General features: G+C 41.2%; 1 protein-coding gene across 1 annotated transcript in view; it reads left to right on the forward strand.

Moving 5' to 3' along the window:
- LOC139915206 (rap1 GTPase-GDP dissociation stimulator 1-B) overlaps positions 1 to 27,521 on the forward strand; it is a 48,060-nt gene extending 20,539 nt beyond the window's left edge. The window contains exons 3-14 of the mRNA XM_071903729.1: positions 3,469 to 3,591; positions 12,067 to 12,192; positions 12,956 to 13,084; positions 13,903 to 14,028; positions 15,615 to 15,758; positions 17,644 to 17,775; positions 18,413 to 18,547; positions 18,928 to 19,053; positions 22,236 to 22,375; positions 23,510 to 23,636; positions 26,143 to 26,271; positions 27,394 to 27,521. Coding sequence (XP_071759830.1) covers positions 3,469 to 3,591; positions 12,067 to 12,192; positions 12,956 to 13,084; positions 13,903 to 14,028; positions 15,615 to 15,758; positions 17,644 to 17,775; positions 18,413 to 18,547; positions 18,928 to 19,053; positions 22,236 to 22,375; positions 23,510 to 23,636; positions 26,143 to 26,271; positions 27,394 to 27,521 — 1,565 coding nt within the window. The remainder of the gene's footprint in view (positions 1 to 3,468; positions 3,592 to 12,066; positions 12,193 to 12,955; positions 13,085 to 13,902; positions 14,029 to 15,614; positions 15,759 to 17,643; positions 17,776 to 18,412; positions 18,548 to 18,927; positions 19,054 to 22,235; positions 22,376 to 23,509; positions 23,637 to 26,142; positions 26,272 to 27,393) is intronic.
- The last annotated feature ends 393 nt before the right edge of the window (positions 27,522 to 27,914 follow it).

Below are 27,914 nucleotides of genomic sequence, written 5' to 3' on the forward strand. Positions count from 1 at the left end.
AGTTTATTACTGAGTTGAGCAGCGCCTTCCGCTCCTCTCTCTCTCTGTGCTGACACACGTAAGGCCTCTTCTCTCAGACCCAAAACGGGCTTTTTTGTTATTGTTTTCTTTATTTATTATTTTTTTATTTTCTGTTTCACAAAGGAGAAAAGGAAAATCAAGTCCTTTTATAAATGGTGATTCTGCTGTTAACTGACCAGAAAAATGAAAAATACCTTCTATTTCCGTTTTTCAGTTGTGGATTTTTAAATGAAAAATAATCACCATTCATTTTTCATTTTTTCATTTCTGTTTGTGAAAAGAAAACAGAATGACCAAAAATACAGGAACCGTGCTTGTGCCGTTAATGTTCTGGCGTCGTTAACACATACAGTCGATACGGAACATTACTTGTAACGTTACAACGTCTTGAGCTGGGAAATGGTCAGAACTGGTTTGCTGGCATTTCCATGCCGGCTCCTGTTCACACATGACGGCATGCCGTAACATTGACGGAACAGGCTGCGTGTGTGAAAGGGGCTAATGCCTTGAACCTGGGCACAAATGGTGTGATTTCCAGGCGGAGGCACTGACCCAAGTGTTCACTGGTCAAACTGTTGCAGTAGGAGTTTTCCACAATGTTCATCGTGGAAAATCCAGACTCCAAACATGGTGAGCATATGATTGGCCACCTTCTGAATGTGGGGAACATTTGACTGACAGTGACAATTTGTTTATTACGCTTTGTGTGATTGGACCAAAGTGAACGCATCCACAGAAACTGACGACGGGCACGCGGCACACACAAACACACACACAAGCAACTCCGTGAAAGTGAAGATCAAGGATGGTTAGCTCTACAATGCGTGTCAAACATGCGCTCGCGCACGCAAGTAAATATATGTACGTTCAATCACACATTGCGTCGGACACAAGAAAATATATTCCTACATTACTAACGTTACATTACCTTATGTCTAATGTGACACAAGGTGCAGTCCGGATTGATTTGTAGTTTGGTCCGGATCCGGACCTTGGTCCGGAGCTTGAGAAGCCCTACTATAGTTTATACTTTGTTATGACATTTGTATATTTATTTAATTTTTATACTTACAAAGTTTTGTGTGTGCAGTAAAAATGTGTGTTGGTAAACATACTGAAAGTTGGCTCAGGAGGTCAGCTCAGTTGACCCAGGGTCCTCCTCATCCTCTTCCAGGGGTCTCCTGGATGGTCTCTTGATAAGTGGGGAGGTCAGACTAGGTTGTACAGTGGAGTAACAAATGGGACAGTTGAAGTGGCAACTCTGAAATCTCTGCAGGACACTGCTGCTTGGGTACCTTGTATGCACAGAAGCAGATTTTTAAAGTCCTGTCAGAAATATCAGATTGTGCAATATGAAGTAATGAAAATTTAACTGACTTTTCATGTCTGAGCTGCAATGAGTCATTCCTGTAAAAAATTCTGAAGACTAAGACTAATAACTGATGTATTCAAAATATAATCTGCTAGATCACAAACCTATACTTCTGATGTGATGCTGCAGAGTTTTCAGTGATCGCTGTGTGCCAACTGGTCTGTCGCTGGGGGAGCAGTCTGGCAGCCAACATATTGTACCATTGGGAATGTAGGATATTGCATCATGACTAATACCTACACCTTACAATATACTGCAATCCAGTACTACATTACCACAAACTACAGCCTCAATAATTACTATGTAGTTGATTCTAAATGTCTCCAACACAGTCTCAAGAAAAATAGGACATCATAACCTCCAGAAAGGTAGTATTTATTGTAGTCTCGTTGTTCAGGTTTTCTAGTTATTTTTTGCAACAACCCCAGCTGATTACAAGACTAGTCACCAGACTAGGTGCAAAGACATAACGTGAAATGTTACATCTCATCAGCCAGTAACTCCCTTCCATTCATTTGGCGTTAGAAGTGAAATGTTCGTGGTGACCAGAGTCCCCGATAAACAAAGACAACAAACACTTTTCGAGTTTTGCCACGTTACAGGTGCGGTTGTCTCGTTTAAGGAGATGTGTCCGCAAAGTGAGCCAGAGGAGCTAACCTTAGCTAACGCTAATACTAGATTAGCTAGCTGCTAGCGGCACTAGGGCGCTAACCTTGATGATAGTAGGTTTGTCCTATCGGGACCAGGTTAACGAGACGAGGTGCTCGTTTTGGCCGGCTGAGGTACAACCGACTCTAACTGCACATGTTTTTGCCCCAACTGCTAACTGTGGCGTTGTGGCCACATCCATGGTTGTGGCCAACAGGCTTCCTCGTATTCACAGGCCCGCAACAAACTCTGTCTCATCAGGACTGGAGCTAAATCGCTACCTGATGCTAATTGGACTGAAATACCATAAACTACCGTATCCATTTCTCATTCTCAAGATACGTCAGCGGACACGTCTCTCCACACAACTGGTTTAGCAACAAAGCACCATAGAGTATATTAAAAAATAAACAAGAAAACAATGTCGCAAACAAGCAAATGGAACATAACTTTACACACGTTAGCAAACCATGACATGTTCTCAAGCCAAGCTGACTGTACTGTAAATATTATCACAAAGTGGTGACACTTACCGATTGCACGTTTGCTGTTGGGTCATGTCCAGTTGGGATAGATCCATCTTTCAGGAGCAGTTTTGATTCAAATCCTGCTTTGTACAGACACTCGTTTACGAAGCAGTCCGAGGCAAAGCGGTTAGCACAAACATAGAAATTTGGACTAAGTTAACTGTAGTTGGAACGCTATTGTCAACAAGACATTTCAACCACTCCTTCTTTTTATCTTGCGATACTAGGAGGGAATGTAGAGATTTGTGTTCAGCCTTACAGCCAACAATGGGACATTTAGCGTGCTTTGCTCTTGCTTTCGACATCTTTTAAGCTGTAGTAGCAGCGAAGTCTCTCCCCGAATTCACAGACAAAACAGAAGTTTACTGTCAGCCTGTCTGGGTTGCCAGACGGGATGCCAGATCTGATAAATAAGTATCAGTTTAGGGTTTATCGTTAATATCTCCGAAACCTCGTGACAGATCTCTTAGAAAAATACAAGCACACTCGCCCAACGTAGGGCGCATATTTTGATGTATGCTATGTAACGTAAAAACTGTAGGCGAAGAAAAAAGAGGAAGAAAAAAAGACAATAGTAATAGTGTGCTTTGCCTACAGGAAGCACACTAATAATAAGTATGTAAGATAATAAGATTGTGCTTCGCTTGCGGCAAGCACACTAATTATGCTGGACAGCTCGGACGGATGAACTGGAAATGAACGTTATGCCATTTGTCATTTATAGTGAGGCTGTTTTCTGTGTGTGGTGGGTTAATAATATTTACCTACCCTCCTTTCTTTGCAATGGTTTTTAAATGAGCCAAAACGAATTTTTCTAGTATAGAATTTCAAATCACTCCATTGTTTTCATACTGAATAACTGGGTTTTTGGTGTGTGTGTTGGTCTGTGTGTGTCCATAGAGAAGGGTGCTGCTGTGGAGATTGCCAGAAGTGGGATTCTGCCCACGTTGGCCCAGGCCTTACGGAGTAGAAGCAGCCTGACCTGCCAGGTGGCACTGGTGGTGGCAGAGATGGCACGGGAAGGTAGGATAGTGGTACAGCTTTTATCACTATATCCTCTTATGTTAAAGGATAAGGCCGGTGTTTTTTAATGCATTGCCTCCATCAACAAATCCTATGAAAATAACAAAATCAGCAATGATTTTGTTTTGCCAGCAAATCTCGTCCATGTAGCCGGTGCCCAATGAAGCCATGTCCCTCCATTGTATTAAAAAAACGATTAAAAACACGTCAAAGAGCCATGCCGTTGCTCTGGGCAGCATATTTCATCATCATGATGCACCGGGCCAGCCGACTTTTTCCTCAAACAATTTAATAAGCCGGCTGTAAACACTTTGCGATCTCAGGAAAGTAGTTCCGTAGCACCGAAAATAGTCCCTGGCATAATGAAGAATTTCTTCCCATTTGAATGTGATTTGGTAATAACTACAATAGCTTGACTTTTCGTGGTAACAGTTAGCGATTTTTAAAATTGAGACTATGTCTTTGTGAGCTGTATTTCAAGGTTTTTAGCTTACAATTGGAGCCAATGACTTCCGGGTTGATGGCTAAAAATGGTACCTGGGAAGTCAGAAACTAACGGGAGTAGAGCAAACGCATTGTTGATTTTGTTATTTTCATAGGATTTGTTGACGGCAAGCAATGCATTAAAAAACACCAGCCTTATCCTTTAAACTAAATTAGTTTGTAGCAGTGTGTTGCTGAAAAAGAATAAGTGTCCTCAGATAATATAAAATAAGATGGAACTTTATTGATCCCTGTGGGGAAATTGGGTCATTGCAGCAGCAAATTATAATAGGATACAGCAGGAAAAGAATACAGTACAAAAATAAAAATAGAACATAAACAGTTTTATAGCAAATTATGGTTATATAAGCATATGCAACCTACATTTTCAACACCAGAACATGTTAAGTAGAATGTTTGAATGGGAAGTATGGGAAAATGTATGGATTGCAGCATTATAAGGCTGTGCAAAATAGTAGCAATACATTTGGAATATAGACAATATAAAAATATACAAAACATATGAAATATATATGCTATATATAAATATATATAATATATAAAAAATATATACAAGTATATTTCATACTGCATGCAGTATTAAGTAGGTCAGTCAGTATGTATTCAGTATGCAGTCATGTATTTAGTTGGAAATCAGTCAGTCAGCTGGCTAATAAAGGTTAAATAAAATTATATGAAAAACAAGGTGTTGTTGGGCACAGTTTTTTTTTCTTTTTCATTTTCCATTTCATTTTTAACACACTTCAGAAGTCACCCCTTATTGTAGCCCAGTACAGACTCTGCTTTACTTGCATTATTGCCTTAATTGCATTAAGCATTAAAATCACATTTTTGTACATTGTAAACATCTACAAACGTCTGCCTGCCTATTTGTTGAATGATTTATATCAAAGTGAAACAGGCAAGCACAACATACATAAAGGGGATTTATGTGATTTTGGAGAGGTCTATGTGGGTGTGCCTTCGCCAACTAAAGCCACGAAAACAGCAAAGAACGCCAGTGCCTGTGCAAAGACGTGGTCGGGGTAGGCGGAGGTGCAAGCTTAATTTTTATACCAAAATTGCACTGTGCCACCTGATTCAAATTGACACTCCCCCCTAATGTGCTCCCTGGCCATTTTGGCATGAGCGATGCCATAAAATTACCTAAGGGGCACAGGCAGGAAAATTTCTGCTTGTGCCCAACAAAGTTACCACTTAACCAGTGCAAGGTCACTGCACTTGATCTGTGCCGGCATGAGAATAGGGCCTTTGTCAGTAAAGTGACAATATTTTGCTTACACAATGAACCAATGGATTGTGTAATGTTGATGCCTAGATGTATAAACCCTGAACTGGACAGTTGGAAAGGCAACAGTGACTGTAGTATATCTACAGCCAATTGATTGATAGGGAAGCACTCACTGTTTTGCATATGTAACTTGTATCCAGAGAATGTTCCAAAGTCTCTCAGAGTGGATAAGATGCAGGAAATACAAAATAGGAGGTTAGATACTACAAAAGCAGGTCGTCAGCATATAGTGACAATTTATGTTCAGAGCCCCATCTCCAAATGTCTGAAAATTCTCATTATGTGAGAAATATTAAGATTATATGGCTATATATTGTAACAGGCTTTGGACCAGACCCCACATACACCTCAAAAAATTGCAGGGACCAAATCATTGCCAAAGTTTCTTTTTCTACCACCGAACAGTTCAACTAGTGCCTGTTAAACTTACGGGAAAAGAAGCAGACAGGATGGTCAACCCCAAAATCCCCCTCCTGCAGCAAAACTGCTCCGGCCCCCACTCCACTGGCATCTACCTGTATTTTAAAAGGCTTGTCAAAGTTAGGGGCTGCAAGTACAGGAGAGTGACAAAGCAAGTCCTTCACAACTGTAAAGGCCATCTCACATTGAGGAGACCAGACAAATGTGGCCCTTTTACCCAACAAATCAGTAAGTGGAGCCACCACTGTAGAAAAATTAGGGCAGAAGCTACGGTAGTAGCCTACCAACCCCAAAAACCGCATCAGCTCCTTTTTGGTTGTGGGTGCCGGGTACCTGTAAATAGCCTCCAATTTGGCCTGCACAGAGCGCACTTCACCTTGGCCCACCACCCTGCCAAGATAGTTGAATGTGGCCTTAGCGAACTCACACTTTGCCAGGTTCACAGTCAAACAAAGCATCAACACACTTTACATGATCTTCCCAAGTGTCGCTATACAGGACCACATCATCAAGGTAGGCTGCACAACCTGTCAACCCAAATAAAACCTTATTCACAAGGCGTTGAAATGTTGCAGGAGCGTTACATAACCCAAAAGGCATGACAGAGTATGAGAATAGCCCACCAGGAGTGATAAACGCTGAGATTTCTTTAGCTCTTTCTGTTAAAGGCACTTGCCAGTAACCAAAAAGATCTAATCAAAAGATCTAATTTGGTTACAAATTTGGTATTTCCAACCTGGTCGATACAATCCTCCATACGAGACAATGGGTAACAATCCGGTTTTGTAACAGCATTTACTTTTTTGAAATCTGTACAGAATCTGTCAGACCCGTCAGATTTTCCAGCCAACAAACATGGAGAGGCCCAGCTTGAACTTGAAGGTTCTGCTATACCATTTTCCAAAATATAAGCAACCTCTTTGTCTATTCTCTCACGCTTCTCCACTGGAACCCAGGAAAAAAGCTGCTTAATGGGCTTAGCATCCCCAACATCTATATCATGTTCCACCAGGTGAGTTTGTGAAGGCATATCTGAGAACAGAGTACGGTGAGAGTTAATCAAACCTATAACATCTGCCCTCTGAGTGTCAGACAAGTAAGCCAACTGAGTTTCTAAAGTGTTCAAATAAGAACAGGTTCAGAAGGCACAACAAAATCTACTATCAACTATGAACTGGTAAGCACTGCAACAGTCAACACTGCTTTAGGTACTAAATCACCTACTTCCAATTAGGGCTGAACGATTTTGAAAAAATATCTAATTGCGATTATTTTGACTGATATTGCAATTGCGATGTAATTTGCATATTAGAGGGAATGATAATTTTTACATCATTATTCTCATTTTCGGTGAAAAACGTATTAAAATGATTATGGTGTAATTTTTGCGGAGATCTGTACCAAACAAAGATGTTTTCTTAAGTCTGTAGAATATGATGTGTAGGCCAGGACATCTCTGCAGCACGACAATATTTAATTTAAAATGGCATTTTGACACACATTTCGCCTTTAACAAATATTGCGCCTCCTACGATTTGAAAATTGCAGTAGGCCATATTGCGATTTCGATAAAATTTCGATTAATTGTTCAGCCCTACTTCCAATCCAACCTTACCCTGCTTCGAATCAGCTGTAGTGTGGTATGGTTTCAGGAGATTCACATGGCACCACTGCACTTTCTTCCTTCTGTCCGGCGTATGAATCAGATAATCACGATCAGAAATACAACTCTTAACAACATAACACCCGCTGAATTTAGCCTGAAAAGGGGACCCAACAACAGGTAGCAATACCAATACTTGGTTGCCCGGCTGAAAGTTGCGGCTTTTTGCTGATCGATCAAAAATCTCTTTCATTTTTGTCTGTGCATTTCTGAGTTTCTGATGAGCAACAGAACAGGCATGATACAAACGGCGGCGGAAGTCGTTCACATAATCCAAGACATTTGACGGGGGATCAACACCTTTCAGATTATCCCCAAGTACTGCTAATGGACCTCGGACTGAGTAGCCAAAGACCAACTCATTGGGCTAAACCCAGTGCTTTCTTGGGAAACCTCACGAATGGCCATCAACAACCATGGCAGACCTTCTTCCTAATCATGGGATAGCTCAGTGCAATACGAACGCAGCATGGATTTCAGGGTCTGATGAAATCGTTCCAACACTCTCTGCGACTCTGGGTGGTATGTATTTGACACTTTGTGCTGAACATGGAGCTGCTTCACCACACTAGCAAACGTACGGGACATGAAGTTACTTCCCTGATCAGTTTGGATTACTTTAGGAATACCAAAGGTTGACATAAAAGTAGTCAGGGCTTTAAGCACAGGTTTGGCTTTTATGGATCGCAGTGGAAATGCAGCTGGATACCGAGTACTCTTACACATTACTGTCAACAAGTAAGCATTTCGTGACTTGTTTTTTGGCAATGGGCCGACACAAAAGGTTTTTCCACCACTGGAATGGACCATATTCACACGGCGGCCATTTTCCTCTGACGTCACGCTCAGGGTGGGAAGCTTGCTGTTATCAAAAGGATAATGTGCTGTGTTCCAGGTTGCAAGTCGTATAAACGTAGGGAATCTGACAAATCGTTATCATTTCACCGCTTCCCGATTGACCAGCAACTGAAAAGACAATGGATAGTGAAAATCCGGAGGGACATCGTGCCATATTTCAAGGTAAAACAACATATTTGATAACCCATTAGTTGCTGTTAGACAACAGCTAACGTTAGCATTCAACCACTTCCTAGCTAACATTACCATTTGATAGTGTTACATGATACGATAGGAAAGGCGTAAATTAATTCTGAAATATCAACACGACAAGTGTTGTAGTAAGTAAGACAATGTGAATATAAATTTCCTTGTCACAATACTGACACCTTGCGCATATGCACACCAACAGCACAGTAATGTACCGAATCAAGTTAGTTTCATAACCCATGAAACTCAGCTAAATAATTCCTATCTCTGTTCACACAATGTAAATAACATACACACATACTCATGTTACACACAAATATTCCCGTTCACCTCTATCATTAGAGAAATACCAAAATACCGTAACCTTACACTACAACTCAGTGGCTAAAACACCACGAGGCTATGCTAGTTCACGGAGCAATTTGCTAGTACGCCATGTGCGGCAAATGCTTTGAGGTTCGGTACTCACCAAGGAAAGAAAAGAAAAGAATAAAATGAAGATCAGATGTTCTCAGGGTCGCTTCAACAGTTGACTAAACTCTTACTTGCTCGAATAGTTTTTCCTTTTTGCTGCATAGTACTATATCAAATACAAGTAACAAGTAATATCACCTCGAAATTTCAATGTCTCTGCTGTCCTCTCGCTATGCTCCGCTCTTCTTCCACACTAGACAGCGTCTCTCTAGCCTGAGTGAAGAAGGCGGGTTGTTTTACACCAATAGCAATCAATTATTCAACTTTGAACCAATAAGCTTATTTGTTGTTAAGTTTTTTCCAACAGAACACTTACTGATGCAAAATTAGACCTCTGAGCTAAAATGAAATAATAAATTAAATATAGAATAAAATAAAGAACGTGGTTATTAATTAAATAAAATGAATTCTCAGTGAAGGGGAATAGTTCTAAATGTTCTAGTAACAATTGGTTTTCCATTGGGTTACACATGGTAAAGTAGCTGCCAACACTTTACTCGGCCCTTCGCCATCATCCAAAACCAGTTTGGCCTCAGTAGAATCATGGTCAGACTCTGGCTGTTCAGGCTCTTTTACCCCAGTTAGTTTTGCGGTCATTGCCCGAGTAATGGCGCAAGCTGGAGAAAGCTTAGGGTGATTACTCTCACAATCATCAGGCTGCTCCTTCAAGCAAGGAGATGACCTAACTAACAAGGGTGGTGGAACATCTTTCCAAACTCTACTCCCAGCTAGATCATTACCCAGGATGATATCTACCCCTTCAATAGGCAAGTCAGGACGTACTGCCATGGCCACTTCCCCTTGCACCAGGTCCAAAAACAAAGTAAATCTATGCAAGGGTACACTCAAAGGAATTAAGCCAATCCCTCTGACATCACATGCACCCATGCAACATCACCCATGCAACATCACCTGTGTCAGTGCTGGAGGAAAAAGGCAACACACCCTCCCGAATGAAACTGTGAAAACCCCCAGTATCCCTTAAGACATTAACTGCCACCTTCTCAGCATGACTTCCCAAGGACACAAACCCAGATGTAATGAATTGGGTGAAATCATTGTCCATTTGACAACCCGAGTCTAGGCCAGAGTGCCTTTCCGGGACTGCAGGACTCAATTCGGGCAGCGCAGGAGCTACCAGTGCACAAGGTTTCACATATACACTATCAGCAGTGGAAGCAGACTTTCGATCCCCTTTAGCAAGTGGACACTCCCTTTTCCAATGGCCTTTGTTCTTACATGAATGGCAAACTCTATTAGGGTCAAACTTCCATCAGTGCCTGGAACATTCCTCACTATACCCTGCACCAACTCCTGTGGACCAACAGATTTTCCATAGCGAGGTTTAAAATTCTGCCTGTGGCCATCATCATTATGGTAACGACGAGCTGCTGAACCACCGCTATGTGTTAACACATACTCGTCAGCCAAGACCGCAGCTGCAGCCGCTGTCTTCACCTTGTTCTCATTTATGTAGGTGGCAATGTGGCCAGGAACAGAGTTTTTAAATTGCTCCAACACAATTAAGTCACTCAAATCTTCATAAGTATTTACCTCTGAAGCTGAACGCCACCGTGCAAAATGGCCTGCAAAGTCATGTGCAAATTCTACATGAGCTTTCAATACAGCCATCTTAACCTTTGCATAATCCATACTCTCAACAGGACTAAGGGCAGAATAAACCTCCTGAGCCTTCCCGAGGCTAATTGCCCCTGCCAATGTTTCAGGGGTGCTCCTGAGACAACTGCTACTAGCCGCACGGATCACACACAAAAACAACAAAAAACACCCAACAGTCCCTGCTAGCAAGGAACTGTTGCTTCCTCCTGCCTGGGGAAAATGAACAGATGCTCCAGCCAAACAGCCTAAACAGCAGACTATCCAGCTACAATCCTCCCCACAACAGTACAATGTATGAAAAGCACTTACTGTTCCCCATACAATACCCCATACAATACCGGAGCGCACTGTAAAGTCTGCAAGTCTGCAAGTCCGCCGAAGTCCGGACATTTGGATTCAGCCAGAGACACAAACAGGCAGGGCCACGGCCTGAAGGCCGTCACACTACTGATAACAGCTCAATGGTGAGGCCAAAGAATAGGGGGAGATTGGGCACCCCTGATGTGTGACGTGCTAAGGGGAAGAACTTTGAAGAATGAGTGTTTGTATGCACACATGCCTGAATTGAGGTATAAAGCAAGCATATCCACTCCACTCTGTTTGAAGGCTTTCTCTGCGTCAAGAGAAATTTACCACTTCTGGTTTAACAGAAGAAGATGGAGTATGGATAATGGTATGAAATCTTTGAAACGAGCAAGGACCACACCATCAACAGAATGTTTATTCAGTGATTAAGCGTTTGGCCGTAGATGACATCTTCTTCTCGGATATGGATGAGTATCTTTGCAAGTGTTTTTACCGCTAATGGTAATACAGTTATGTTTGGTGTTTATGGCTCTACACTAAGCTGCTCCCTGCTTACCCAGCAAGCATGCTGAGGGTATAGCAGGTGTGCAATGCAAAACCCCCACATAGCACAGAGCAAAGCCAGAGCAGCAACACTGTGCCGTGCTATCACTTAAAAGCCACCATAGACTGTAGCAAGAATCAGTGTAAGAGGAGGTTATTTAAATAGACTGCCTTGTTATGAGCATGGATTGTGATGGGTGTGTGTAGCAGTCAGCTGACATCAGCTGACAACATGTGACTTTTGTGTCCTGTCTGAACTAACACGATGCTCCATTTCATGAAAGTGTTTACATTTGCTGTTCTTTCTGTTCTGTGATGAATCAAAATTTAAGAGCAAAATCAAAAGTGTCTTGTAAACAGCAGTGAGTGTGCGCTCCATCCAGAGGAAGCCCCTGCAGATATATTACAGTCATTTTGTGATATGGGACAGTAAAAGTCTTCTCATTGCACCTTTAAATATAATTTCATGGAATCTGTGCTTTATTAGACAGTGTACAGTGGAGAAAGATGGAGGAGATGACACTGAGTTACCTGGACACCCCCATGTGTCTATTGTGTTATTGCCTTGCAATAAGTGCTTTAAATCTCATTTCTGTATATGTTTTAGCTGCGGTGAGGGACCCATGCATCGAGGCAGGCTTGGTGACGGCACTGGTTCCTCATCTGAAGAGCAATAACCAGGAGATGCTGCTCAACACTGGCAGGGCCATCGGACGCATCTGCTTTGATAACTGTGAGTTGGTCTGACAGCAGCTGGGAAGCTCAACACTGCCACTGGATTTAATGATGATGAACAGTGTGCTTATGTGGAGGCAGAGAATAGGCTCTAAGGTATGGAGCTCAACCCCTAAGGCCTCAGGCAGATGTTAACCCAGGACCTAGGACAGCAGACTTAAAGATGAAACAGACTTAAAGATGGAACAGAATGACAGACAGCAAGCTCATGGTTCGGGTTTAATTAAAGGTGATATGCATATCATTTTTAATCATCAATATATCATTGTCATATTAATTGTGAAACCTTGTTATATTACCTCAATGTGTAGAATTTGAAATGGTGATCCCAGAATTTTAAACTTAATTCTCTGGCACACAGGAAGCCAATGCAGTGATCTCAGCACTGGAGTGATGTGGTCCATTTTCTTAGTCCTAGTTAGACTTTTAAGGCGTGCCTAAGGCTAGTTCCCTCATATAGTGCTGAGCTTGTAACCCCATATAAGCCCAAATGTAACCTGAGATCCTCGGGCAGGTGTCTGCTGGTTGTTCTTCAGTCTAAGTTGATAACAAAAGGTACAGCTTTTTCCATCCGGGTCCCTAAACTGTAGAATGCCCTGCCTGAGGAGATCAGTGTCCTCTTTTAAATCACTTCAAAAAAAACACTTTTAGTCTTGCTTTTACTTGATTTGTGTTGGATTCTGTCATTTTTCCATTTGTGCTTTTAACTCTTAGTCATTGTTTCTGTGCCCTACTTTTGCTTTTACCCCCTCCCGCTACAGCGGCCCAGCAGGACCAGTTGGTCCAGAGTGGTGTGATCCCCAGACTGGTGTCCATCATGAGGGAGTATCCTGAGAATGACCCTCTGGTCAACGTCTGCTTGCTGGCCCTGTGTAACCTGGCTGACATGGGTTATTATTAACAACATGAAAAGTATTACACTAACTGATATCTCTGGGGCATCACAGTGTCTCAATATTTAGCCACAACATTGTGGGTTTGATTCCCGGTCCTTTCATAGGTATGAATGTGAGTGTCACTCTTTCTGTGTTAGCCCTGTGATGCCTTCCACCCAGTGTATGCTGGGATAGGCTCTAGCCCACCGCCACCCTGAAAACGAACAAGCACGTACAGAAAATGAATGAATGTGATTTCTCCTATATTCATTCTGCAGTGGTGGGTCAGTATTGTGAGAACCACTGCTAGAGAAAATATGAAATAAACATTGCAACAGTAAATATGTCATCCCCCCAACAGTGTTGCAGTCCCCCTCTTGGCCAATCAGTAATCACTAAATATGTCACCTTGTTTTGACCTGGATTAAATCCGAATGAACAGATGAATGAACAAAGACCCATCTATAGCACCCCCCACCAGATTTCATCATGGAGGACAAAAAAAACTGAGCCAGTGTTTTACGTAGTGCTCTTACTATAATAAAGTAGAACCAAACCTGGAACCAAAACATGGACAGTTGTGTAACTAAAATCTAAATTTGCCGGGCCTGTCACTGCTATAAAACAGAAACTCCTATCAAGAAGAGAGTGGGGAATCCACTATTAAAAAACAAAACAAAAAAAAAAACAGCTGCAATGCTGCTACCCAATTTAAAGAGTAACTAAACCTTTTTGGTTTGGTTTAGTTACTGTTTAACTTGTAGTTTACCTTATCGTTATGGTAATAAGTTACCTCCTACACTGTCTATAGTTATAGACCCATATCTTTGCAGACTCGGCAAGGGAGGCCCTGGCAGACCTGAGCGTGGCAGAGGTGCTGACATTCCAGCTGAAACGGGCGCCTGATGCCGAACGGCGACATGTTATCCTGGAAGTACTGGGATCACTGGGCGAGAGTGGTAAGACCAGGAGTCATATGAAGATTTAATATTCCCTTACATTGTATTTTCTTAAACTGTCATGTTTTGTGATTACTATGAAATATTTGTTACCAAGGAACATTGATTGTTGTTGACGTCACTGACTAGGCACCTGTTGCAATCTTGATATTTTTGACCTATATTGAATGAAGGGCCCATGCTTGTTATAGCATCTTGAAAAAGATGTAGCACATATTTTATATATATATATTTTTGGGTCAAATAATGTGAAGATTTAGTATATTTTACAATGTATTTTATATTACTGACTATCATGAAATAAGTAACCTAATATTTGTTATCAAGGAGCATTGGGGGCTGGGCATGTGATGTCACTAATAATAGACACCTGTCTCTATTTAAGGTCCAGGTGTACTTTCATTTTCATGACACCCTGAAGAAGGCATAATGCCGAAACATGTTGGTGATGTAAAATAAATATTTTCGTATGGAGAGAAGTGTGCAACCTTCATAATTACTTACTCAGATCAGGAGTTACACCAATAGGCACGAATACACACAGATGTGAACAGACACAAACATTATAGAACTTTACAGAACTTAAAGCTGCACTAGGCAATTTCAGCAGGAGGTAGCTGTTTGAATTCATTACCTGGAAATCCGGGTAATGAGGAAACATCAGTAAACAAAATGTATTGTTCTTAGTGTGTGGTGGCATGGAGGTGGTGAAGAGGTTTAGCCATCGTTGGTGCGTCCAGCTTTCTCTGGACAACGCTCGCGTTTGGATTCATACCTTCCTGTGTGGAGAAGATTTCCCACCAGTGACCATACCGACACCAGAAGTTAATTTGGACAAATACAGTGAATCTAATGCATCTCAATTGGTGGGGATTAGATACAATTAGATTAGATAGACTTTATTGTCCCAAAGGAAAGTTGTCTTGGACACAACAGTGCCTGCTGTATAAAATACACATAAAATACACATAAATACACATCATCTTGTATTCTTTTCTGTTGTAAGCCCTGTTTGGGATTCAGGCTGATACAGCAGCAGTTGTTTTTTTAAGATATTTTTTGGGGCATTTTTGCCTTTATTAGACAGTTATAAGTGGGGAGACAGGAAGGATTGGGAGAGAGAGAGGAATGACATGCGACAAAGGTTCTGAGCCGGATACAAACCCAGAACGTTTCGCTTACATGGTCCGCGCTTTAGAACACTGAGCCACAGGATGCCCCCGGCAATTTAATTTGTACATAAAAATCTGGACTAGTTCAGCTTTAAAGTTCATTCTCATATGAGTCGAGGGTCAAGCAGAGGGTCAAGCAGATGGTTGTATCGACAAAGGAGGAATGTAAAACTAGAGATAAAAAGTGGAGACAGGAAAGACGCTGTAAGTCATTTGTAAAGTCAACTTTTCCAACATGGAGTAATGTCAGTATCTCATAAAAGTCAACTATCAATACCTGTTTTTTTTACTTTTGTTCTCTGGTGATTAAACATTTTCTACATTTGGAACACAATGTTGGCTGATCATAGTAAAAAAATGGCAATATTGGAGATATTAGACAATCAAGCTGACATGGTCATGCTGTACCACCAGATACACTGAAGCTGCAGTTTGCGGAGTCAGGAGTACCAGAGGCTTTATCAGAGATGATTCGGGGGCTGCAGGGTGGTTCAGACCCCCACGACCTCTGCAGCATCAAGATCGCCTCCAACCTGATAGTGTCCTTGCTTTTAGGAGGTGAGTGATGCAAACGTGACCTTGTGTGGCATCTCTAAACTATAGTGTCCAGCAACAACAACTCAACCTTAAACTGGGTGGGAGAGTACCTTTTTACCTGAAGCAGGTGTATAGATACTGTCCAAATGTGGCTTGTCCCCGGTCATACTGTGCACCTATTTAACAATATATGCCAAAAAAAATACCAAAAATCAATTTCATTGTATTCTTATATCAAAATTCAATCATGTTTTCTTCCTGTAAAACAAAATATGCCGTGTGCTTACGTAAGCATGCCCGTAACTAATTTCAACCAATAATATCATGACATCCACCCATCAATCAATCTTCAACTTTTAGCGCACAGAGCTAAGAGGCTAAGATTCATTAGTTAGCTAGCTAGCAACAGCATGGTACTTCGGTGTGTCCTCGGGTGTTATGACACGCCCACTTTTCAACGTTCAAATCAAATTCCTCCCAACGTTATGTCCCACCTGTCTTTCCTGTTTCACTCGGAAATACGTCACGATACGGAAGTTAGATACTCTCGAAATGCCGTTTCATCTCGACTTTAAAGGCATACTGAACTGCATTTTCCCCCTTGAAATAACATAAACTCATCCAAAGATTATCCTACTCAATCATGACTTATATGGCCCATTGGTAGTCTGTGACAGTGTGTGTGTGTTTGCAGAGACCCTGCCTTCTGCCTGGATTTTCTAATTTCTGAATGTTGCATGGCTGCAACCAAAACCACTGCTAAATCGTTTTCGATCTAATGCCACGCTGGCTATGGTAGCAGTCCTGAACTCTAAAATAGAGCAACTGGTCAGAGCTAGTGTGTATCGTGAGCTGGCAGCTAGCTACCGTTAGCGTAGCTTCATTGGAGTAGAAAAGCTGATAGCTAAGCTAACCGGCACCCACCTTTCCAACAGAAAACAGGCCAACTCCACGTCGCTCTTCATCCCCATCCTCTCCTTCAATACTCTCCAACGGGTGAAAGCCAACCCCAGAGTCACTCTCGTTTTGGAATGAGCCTTGTCTGCTTGCCATTTTGCCTCGCTGTACTTTTTCACTGGTTTTTACCTTTCTGGCAACAGCAGGGAGGAGGGGTCAACTTTGAAAGTTGTGTTTACAAGCCACAAGCAGCAAAATCCTACTCAGTATGCCTTTAACAAGTTAAAGCTAGCTTAGAACTACATGCTTGACAGCTGTGAATGTCTTGGCAAATGAAAATACTGTAGAAGTGGCAGGAAAGTTGAGACGGATAACTTCTCTAGTTGACTACACCAACTTGTGTGTCATTTATTTTAACCACAGAGCAAGACAATTTACTTTGCGCACAAAAACACAACATATGTCGAGCAGACGTCAGACTCAGAAAACCAGACTTTCTTAAAGGGACCGTGTCTCCTTAACCCTGAGAAGCACACAATATAACTGTGTGTGTTAAACATACTCAAACCACAGATTATGGTGAACAATGTCTATAGAGTCTGCCACAATACCACTGAAAAATAAAATAAAATCACAACACGTCACTATTACAACTAATGTTACTGCTAACATACACATACACATACATACACATACATTATATAAAGGTGTTACCTCCCATTCGCTAACTGTCCTAATCGGTTTAAGGTGTACTCGTCTCCTATTTTCTGTCTTGAGCCACAGTTCCTCAGTCCTGTCCACTGACCTTTGTCTCCACCCTTGATGCTTCAAGCTTCTATTTTAAAGCAGTCACAAGGAGGTTAATGCCATGCTGCTCATTGGCTCATTGTACAAGTTTATAGTGGATTTAATCAACTAACGGCACCTGACTGATTACAATATGTGCCGTTTTTTATTTTTATAATGATTTCCAATTATTTGAGTGTGTGTGGGTATGTGTGTGTGTCAGATGAGTCCATGCAGAAGTGTTTTGGTGAGGGATCAGGCCTGGTGTACCAGGATGTTCTCTCCTGGCTGCAGAGCTCCAACACCCAGCTCCAGTTGTCTGGAGCTCTGGCCATTGCCAACTTCGCCAGGAATGGTGAGATGTTTGGCAGAACAAACCCGCACATGGTTTATGGCATTTTAAACAGATTACATTTGTAGCACCATACCCCATACATTCTCACTTCATGATTTTTTGTAGCCACTTTTTATCTTTATAGGATAAAATTTACTCACCTCTCCTCTGTCTATCTTCCTTTTAACTTCCTCTGTAAAATCTCAATCCTTTGTTCTTCATATATTTTTTACACTGACCATTGCACAATTTTCCGCTTTTACTCTTCCAACCTTGTTTTATACAGACATTATAAACTATCATTTTCTTTAAAGGGACATTACACTCTTGTGAGAACATTAAGTCATATGGGGATATGGATGCTAAATTGTGATTGTTTTTTACTATCTGAAATATTGCTTTAATTTGGGACAAAAAGTGCAGTGTAAGAGATTACATGCAATATGAAAAATAATAATTGTAATCTCTTATAGTTACTGAATTAACACTAATCAGATACAGATGTTTTGAAAATGGTTTTGGAAATAAATACATAGTTACTTTTTCAGATAATATTACTTGTAATCAGATAGTATTAGAGTTTGAGCTTTGGAATGGTAATTGAAAGTGAGCTTGCTAGCCCTGAATGAAAATGGCCTGATGTCTGTGTCTCTGTCAGACAGCAACTGTGTAAAGATGCTGGATCTGGGCGTGGTTCCTCACATCCTGACCCTGCTGGAGCAGCATGTCGATGAAGGAGATGTGTCTGTTCAACATGCCGGACTGAGCGCACTCCGAAACCTGGCCATTCCCGGTACTGATACAAAGCAAACTACAGAGATTCCATCAACAAACAAAAAGCAGGAAGTGCAGAAATCTCCATTTGAAAGGAATGTAAATTACATGCTAAAAGAAAAGTAAGCATAAAACAGTATGCATAAAAGAAAAGTAATCACATTCCATAATTACATACTGAAAAATATATTGTAACATTTCCTTTTGAAGGACAATGTAGACGTGGGATTACTGGATTGAAAAGTCTGCACGGACACATAGACACATAAATACATGCACCAAGAAACACATACACATATGCGCGCGCACACACACACACACACACACACACACACACACACACTCCACCTATAATAAGACACTTGTGACCTCTGTCAGATTGACTTCTCTGTCTTCCAGCCACCAATAAAGTGCGGATGCTGGAGGACGGGGTGACGGAGAGGATTAAGACGCTCCTGCGCTCCGACATGCCACCGGTTCAGTTCAAACTGCTGGGTACACTACGCATGATGGTGGATGGACAAGGTGTGTGTGTGTGTGTGTGTGTGAGGTGGGGGACAACATGTGTGTACCCACTCTTGGAATAACCATTTCAGGATAGTCACTGCATGGATTCTCATGCAGGAATATATTATAGTCACTGTTCTGGATGTTTTTATAGTTACTGTTGTTGTAGACATTCTATTATATTATTATTATATCATTATGGATTGATTAAATCTTTTTATAGTGTTATGGATTAGTTTTATAATTACCCTTGTTCTACATGTACTTCAAGTTCATTTGAGATAAGTTTGCTTCTACAGAGAAATGAAACGTTTTTCTTTACCTTTTGCTTGATCCGGTCTGTGTGTAACTTCCTGCAACAATTCAACTCTCGCAAGACTTGAGCGAGACTTGGTTACACACAGACCGGAAAAAAAGAAAAACGTTTCATTTCTCTGTAGGGTCCTTTCCATAATGTTGTCAGACACTTATAATAACTATCTGAGCCTGTCAGTGGCAAAAACAAGCACTTTTAGTGGACGTACATTGACGGTGTGATTTGCCCCGTTAGATTACATTGCAGCTTGTTTCGCGGCTGCCAGCTGAAGCGATCTTGCTCAATACTGGACCAATTTCAAAAATTGTTGTCCCCTTTAGTCACTTAGACACAAAAAGATCTGAAAATAGGGTCCAGGTTGAAAAATACCGAGTTACCCTTTAAGCTGGGGACACAAGATTTTTCCAATCATGCAACAATGAAAAAGATTGAGCAGTTGACATTTAACAACTGAAATTTGCAGATTTCTTTCAGTTTCTTGTGACGCACATACATAATGGCGGCTGTCTTTAAGGAGCACAAATCTAAAGACCACAGACCGTATACAAAAGACTGAGAATAAGCAGACTAAGCGGAGAATGTATTTTTCAGCGATATTTTGATAACAAATCAAACATGCAGCCCATATTGTGTACAGTTGTGGTTTGTGCTATAGGATTTTCATGGAAAAAAGATTGAGAAGACATTCAGGTTTCTTTTTCTTTCTTGCCGCAGCCATTGCACACGTTGGATCTTGTGTCTTTTTCCCCTCTTCCTTGGTCGCAAACTCAATTTTCACTGGCTATTAAAGATTCCTGTTAAGATTTGAGTCTTTGAAGAGCGCACACCACAGGATTACACAAAGACTAGCCCCGATAAAATTAAACATGTTTGATTTAATCTTGACGTTGCTGATTGGGATCATAGAAGAGAGATTTGAGTCTTTTATTCCCACACACATAACGATTACAGCTGTGACTATACCGCTTGACCCTGGACTACCCTGGACTGCCCTGGACTACCTGAGCTACTCTGAACTACCTGAACTACCCTGGACTATCCTGGACTACCCTGGACTACCCTGAACTACCCTGAACTACCCAGAACTACCGCAGACTCTGCCCGATCTCAAATGGTTGCCAAATCAGGCTTGTAAAATGTGTATCTATCACCAGCTTTAGTTTGACCCAGTGTCTCCGTCTGCTGGTGGGCGGGATTCCCTCGTTAGGTGCCATTGCCTACAGCTGAATTTAGCTCTTAAAAAGCCGGTTTGCTTGGGCACATGTTCAGTTGTTCTCTGTTTCTAGGAGCAGATACTATCAGTCTCACCCTCTGTCTTGTGTTCTGTGTGTGGGCAATTTGTCTATCTCTTTATGTTTGCTCCCCTTTTTGATCTCTGGTTCAATAATCTAATTGCAGTGTAGCTAACAGGTGGGAAATGAAGGAGTACCCTTGAGAGTTGACGTTTGGTGCAGCGTGGTGTAAAGAGGAATTTGGAGAGCAGTAGGATGTTTCAGTTTTACGTTTTGGTTTTTCGTTAGGCAATGAAGCTTGGAATAATTCTGTGCCGAGGGTTATCACGAGGATTTTGACTGAGGTGGAGGGACCCTATGTTTTCCCTGTGGACAGGGGACGCTCAGATCAGATGGAAGTTAGCATCGCTAGTCCATGGGCTGCAGGCGGTGAGGGAGGAGATATGATGAAAATCGTCAAGAAGATGAACGAAATAGGGAATCTTGTGGCTCTTGGTAAGAATCCAGCACAATGCTACAGAGAGCATATCAAAGAGAAGAACGAGAACAAACAGCAGGTAGGTTAGGTTAGGCAGGAAGAGGAGTTGGGGTGTGGCTCTGCGCCTGAAATTCAACTAATTAGCTCCAATTGTGTTAGCTTTGATATTAACCCTTTCTGTACTTTCACAATGTTACATATAGCTATATGAATTGTAAACTAGGTACTCAAGGCGATTTGTTTTTTATTAATATTTTATATTATTATATCCTCTACATGAAGACACCATAGCCCAAAATGCAATCCAAGGGTCAAGGCCTAAGTTCATAACTGATTGTTTTTGGATCTCTAAATGTCTATACATATTTGTGAAATTTGATATTTAGCTTCCCAAATAGGCCTATGTATGAATTTACGTCAGTTGCCTCTTGGTAGGGAACTCATAGAAAAAAATCACATTGGAGTGTGTCTGGAATTGGACACAGTTCTGTTATCATATTTATCCTTTAACAGTGATTTTAAAAACTGGCTGGTAGAATTTAGGAATCTACCAGACAGTGGCTAATGGATCAAAAAAGTTTATTTCGCACCCTGCTGCTTTTTTAAAAATTTTTACTTTTGTACCTTTTCCCAATGAAAATGCGTTTCTTGGTGATTGGAAACTTCACATCTACCATTCACTGTCCATTCAGCTGTGGGGGAAGAGTCATTCTATTCCCAAGTACACCCATTCTTCCAGTAACTGAACAAACATGTGATTGCCTAACTACCACATCTTGTAGACTATTTGCAAATTCGCCCCTACAAAGAATTTAAAACAGTGGTTATTTGAAGAGAATTGTCCATTGAAGCAAGCAAATTCTGCTCTTTATCTTCTGTCGAATGACTGCTGTGAAGTATGCCTTTCTCCCCCTCCATTCAGTTTCCTGTCCGTTGTTCTTAATTTCACAACGTCAATGTCTTCTTTTCTCTTACTACCTTAACAGTTCCTCTTCCATTTTTCTCCTATGCATTTACTAATTTTCTCCCTGTTCTTTCACCATCTCATTCTTTATGCACTCAAATACTCTTCTTTCTCTCCCAACACTCTTTTTGCTCGCTACCTTTCTCTCTCTTTCTCCCCTCTCCATCCCACCACCACTCCTCTCCACTCCATTGCTGTTGTGTCTGTTAGAGGAGGCAGCCTCGGTGCTGGGGAAGGATGCTGTGTTGTTGGCTCGGGTCATGGAGTGGTGCGAAGCCAAAGACCATGCAGGAGTCCGAGGAGAGGCCAACCGCCTGCTAGCCGCCCTCATCCGACACAGCCACAACCCTGTCAGTCACACACATGCACGCACACACACATACATGCCATCATCATCGCACACATGACTTAGATTCATTTTTAAAGGTGCACATTCTGACGATTTGATTCTTTTTCAGTCTGTTTTTGGCACTCATTTACACACATACACACACACACACACACACACACACAAAGGCTGTGACCGGAATGGATCACTATTCCCTCATTTGTATTTCCCTATATAGTGCTGCTCTATTAGTGCACTAATTAGCGGTAAATCACACATGATTAATGAGTGAATTCGGACACTTAATTCATCATCATTCATCATCAACTTGCGTCTGCATTCACCAGTCGCATAAACAAACATGTTTCAGCTAACATTTGACAAGTTACCAATATTCCTTCAAAGCCAACCATATATGTGTCACTAGCTGACATTAAACAGAAAAAAAATATTCACCGACGTTCCCATCTAGGCGTTTTCCGACCTTATGTCGGTGAATAAATATTCTATGCATCGGAGTTGTGTGCGGCTACTTTTTTCTCTTTATTTTCACACAGCCAGCACTTCGCCAATCCAGGTGTGCGGTTTCCTTCACGTTTTGGACTTCTCACTAGCTGACATTAACAAAAAACACGTTACAATAAGCTATGTACCGTATAACTTGCAGCTAGAGATAAATACCTTCCTGAACAACAGACCTTAATGTTAATGTTAGCGTTAACGAGCTCAAATTAGCGTAACAAAACGTGCACTTATAATTAGTTATGAATTGGCAGTTACAAGAAAACATCTTTAGAATAGCTTGACATCTTTTTGGTACCAAAAAAAGTTTATTTACTTGCATTTGTAAACGAGGTTTAGTGAAGAAGAGGATGCCATCATTATAAAACCACGGAAGGGTTACAACTTCGTTGCTTGGTAACGGCCAGGTCTCGCAATGCATTTTGGTATACTTTCACCGTTTTAGTGACCAGGCTTGTTCACTAGATATTACAGTGCATTGTGGGAAATATGTAGTGCCCTCAAAATCATTCCACAATAGCATTTTGCACTAACAAAAAATGTCTGACGTACGTATTAGTGCCCTAAAACGCAGATAGTGATCCATTCCGGCCACAGCCAAAGACTTAATGAACTTATTTCCTCCCTCTGACAGGAAGTTATCCATGCTGTAACCAAAGCAGATGGGGTGCGGCACCTCATCTCCATGGCAACCAGTGAACATGTCATCATGCAGAACGAAGCCCTGGTTGCCCTGGCGATAGCATCTGCCATTGGCATTGGTAAAGCAGTTTTGACTATCTAAAATCAAAAGTTCTCCTGACAACACAGTTCCATCCAGCTAGCTGTGCCATGTGAGCAATGCATTTTACGTATTATGCTCTTACACTGTGATCTCTCAACGTTCAACATCGTGAGAATTCTTTAGCCAATAGGAACTCAATATTAGCATGAGGAGGAAGTGGAATCTTTACTCTTCATTATTTTTTATTTGTTGTATTTCTGTCTATATCCTATTCTTTGCTGTCCTATTTCCCTTCAAGGATTAATAATGAATATTGAACAGAGAGCATACAAAAACAAATGAATAACAAATAAATAAAGATACAGATGTGTTGACAGATGTACAGGTTAGCAAAGCAATGGCAGTTTACAGATCTATGAGTTTACAGCATACATGCAGAGTGTGCAAATGTGAATCTTTAGCTCTCCACATTATTATATTTACAGAGCAGATGTACAAATGTGCATTGTTCGGTGTATGTTTGTATCAGGTTTACAAAAAGAAGAACATATGTAGGAATGTGTCCAGACATAAATGCGCATGTGTAAGCTGTTCCTATTTTCAGTTTACAGATGGAAGTGACATATGTACAGAAAAGTGTCTGGAAACAGATTAGAATTGTGCAATCAAGCGAAATATGCAGAGCAGTCCAGAGCAGAGAAACAGAGAAACATTCCAGAGCAATTCTGTTGCCATTTGTTTGGAGGGAAACTCAGGACCTTTGTAGCATGTCCTCCCCCACTCTCTCCCAATCTTTCCTGTCTCTTTTTACCAAAGGCAAAAATGCCAAAACAAAAGAAAAGTGCTTGTTCCCCTCTTGTTCACTGTAGTTATGGAGTAAGTACAAGGTGTGCAGGCTGTAAAATAAAGCAGTGCTTGTTCACTGTATAGCACATTTCATACACAGGAAGTTACAAAGGAGTTATGGTAACATTACAGTTAATATGTATCCACTATTTAGTTTTCAATCCTCAGTTTAGTGAAACTTTATGATGATGTGGAGGTTACTTTTTGCGTCCCCCTCCAGTATATAAAATATGCAGTATGATGGGTTTAAAATAGCATGGTCAGTACGGTCACTTTTGGGAAATTAAAATATATTTTACTACCCAAGAAACTACAAAGCTCACATGTAAGTAGTTCTTTAGTATTAATTCTTAATCACAAATGAAGATGCTGTGGTCAGATGCCGGAAGATGCGATGCTGCATAATGATGACAGTGATAACGACAAGCTTGGTGTTTTCTTGCCGTGACTATAGGCTATGTTCTGTCAATGCCCCTGTGCTTCTCATATGATTCTAATATGATTCTCAATCTCAACACAAGCATGCAAATAATCATATGAAATCAATCATTAATGCCGCAGGTGCTAAAAATTTATTACTAAGACTAACAAACTGAAAAAGTGGCCGTTGAAAGTCAGTGTTGTCCCTGTCATGCTCTGTTCCCCACTACACAATGCCTGTAGCATATACACATATACCAAATATATATACTGTCCAAGCCAGAAGTGTGACCAAGTAAACTTTGCTCAAGTCCCAAGTCAGTCTCAAGTCTTGAGGCACAAGTCTCAAGTCAAGTCCCAAGTCTAAATGTAGATTACCAAGTCAAGTCCATGTCATTAATGTCAAAAGGAGAGCATCATGAGTTTGATTTCTATAATCAGTTTCAATTACAATAAATTCAATAATTCCATACAAAAACAGAATTTAAATTCAGTCGTCTGGTGGAACAAATCTCATCACTTTCAATCTAAGTCTTTTACACAAACACAAGATCTTTTGTCAAGACTTTAGAAACCTTTTCAAGTCATCAAAGTACAAGTCAAAGTCAAGACCCAAGTCACCAGAACCCAAGTCAAGTCAAGTCTCAAATATTCTCTTTATGCTTCAAGTCAAGTCTCAAGTAATTAAAAATGTGACTTGAGTCTGACTCGAGTCCAAGTCATGTGACTCGAGTTTCCACCTCTGGTCCAAGCACATATGAAACACTAGCGTGCTTGTTAACTCTCAGCTGCAGTAAAAAAGTACTGTCTCTTTAAGACATGATTCCGTGCCAGCAAATTGTTGTTGACTCTCATGTTCCCTTTATTTCAAAACGGGAATCCAAATCCAAAATAACTACATCCAAGTTTTGCAAATCAATCCACCACCTGCATTCAAGCAACATCGCTGGATGTACGAACAACTGGGCCCTGAAGTCACTCCATAGCACACTAGTCTTCCTCCACATAGATTAGACTAGCTAGAAATAACATACTATTGCAGTCAGATAAATGCGCAGCACTTTGGGCTAATGTATTGCAGAACTAGTTAGACAAGTTTCATAGCCGTTTCCACAACTGACAAATCAGTCAAGGTGTATAATGTAGGCCTAAGCAACAACTTCAAATAGATGTAGAATGAATATGGTATGAACTGCAATCATTCAAATGTATAAATGCATTCAATCATGCATACTTGTGTGTGCGTGTATGTATGTGTGTGTGGGTGAACACTGCAGAGTCTATGCAAGATCCGTTCCGAGAGGCTGAACTGTTGCCCACGCTGCAGAAGATGTTGGAGGATCCTGCAGGGGCGGTGGAGGTCAAGTTCAGCGCTTTAGGCCTCATCTGCAGCCTGGCCAACTCGAGTATGTTTTATATTTTACACATACACATACAGAGATACTGTAGCAGCAGGCCTATGCCTTATCACTTTGCATGGGCAGCACTGTGCGTATTGAGAGGGATAGAGACAACACACTCCCAGATAGTTCAGGATTATTTCTACTGGCCAGACATTCATGCTGAAATGAGTAGGTTTTTTATTGTATTTGGATCCTCTGTTATTTGCAGTGCAGGAGATACCACAGGTATTGACAGTTTTCCCCTTTTGAGCTGCTGTATGGCCAAAAAATCAGGAGTGTATTTGATCTACAGCAATTGAAGAAAACTGGTAGAAAGAACGAAATTCAGTACATTTTGGACTGTCAGCAAAACTCCATTCCCTGGGTCAGATTGAACAGGAGAATTTGCTCCAGGCCCAAGAACATCAACAGTGTCTGTACAGAGGTGTGACCAAGTCGACTCTGCTCGAGTCCGAAACTCGTGTGCAAACTTTTAAACTAGCCGTTGTCGATCTAAAATGAATACAGACTCAGCAGCTGCACGACTTATTTCTCACCTCATATGTTTTCAGAAACACATTTCGGTGAACTATTTTCGTAATATAAGAGAAAGTTTCCAAACGAGCCGCTATGTTTTTCCAGTTTGAAATCCGGGGGCAGACAGCCCAACGAGTGAAAGCGTTGTGGGCCATAAACGAGGAGAGGCAGATTTTGGGGCTGGTGGTTTATACCAGCCTTCCCAGAGGTGACCAGACCCCTGAATGACCTCATCTTTAAAGGAGCCTCAGGTCTAGTCCAATGGATGGAGCAGTGCTAACAGGCTTTTAAGTGCATCTTCTAAGTTTCTACAGTTTCCATTTTACAGAACCAGCAGCTTATCTCACTTGTTCTTCCTTCCTTTAAGAGACTGAACAGTGTTACAAAAGTATTATTTGGAACATACAGACAGACAGACAAACAGACAGACATGATGTTCAAAGAGAACTCAGGGACAGCAGCATACCTTTTATCCTCATCTTCTCTTTTCATGCATCCTTCTGATCACTTTTCTTTCTTTCTCCTTTCCACTCTTTGTTTCTGACCCCAATCCTTCTCAAACTTGTCTCTCTCTCCCTCCCTCCCTCCCTCCATTCCTCTCTGCTCTAGGTGTGATGAAGGAGGAGATGGACTCTTTGAATATGAGGGATAGCCTCAGTAAACTGACAGATCACGGCAACAGTAAGCTGGCATCGCAGGCTAGCTCCATACTGGCCATGCTCAGCGACAGCAGCTAGACCAGCACACTGCAAGAACCTGATAGGCTGGGCAAAGGATTTCATCTTCTATTCAGATTTATCCAGCTCATTCAGCAACATATTTTAAGTCAAATTATCTTACTGCGCAGGTAGATAATTTTAAACAACTGGGATCCCTCAGGGATCTAAGCCAATTTTTGTGATTTCGGTATACATTGAAATTTGAACTTGCTTAACAGTTGAAATGAAAGGCTCTTGCACACTTGAAGATTCTTATGACCGGTGCGTAGGAAAAAGAATCCCACAGAGGTTACACTTTTATATAGTGCTGTATTGCTGTCTTTACTCACTTCTACCTGATGAAGGTCTGAGGTCTGAAACGTTGGAACCTGACTGCAAGTGAGACAGTGTGCAAGATTTCTTGTTCAGTAG

Source organism: Centroberyx gerrardi, chromosome 15, assembly GCF_048128805.1.
Source record: "Centroberyx gerrardi isolate f3 chromosome 15, fCenGer3.hap1.cur.20231027, whole genome shotgun sequence".
NCBI classification, from domain to species: Eukaryota; Metazoa; Chordata; class Actinopteri; order Beryciformes; family Berycidae; genus Centroberyx; species Centroberyx gerrardi.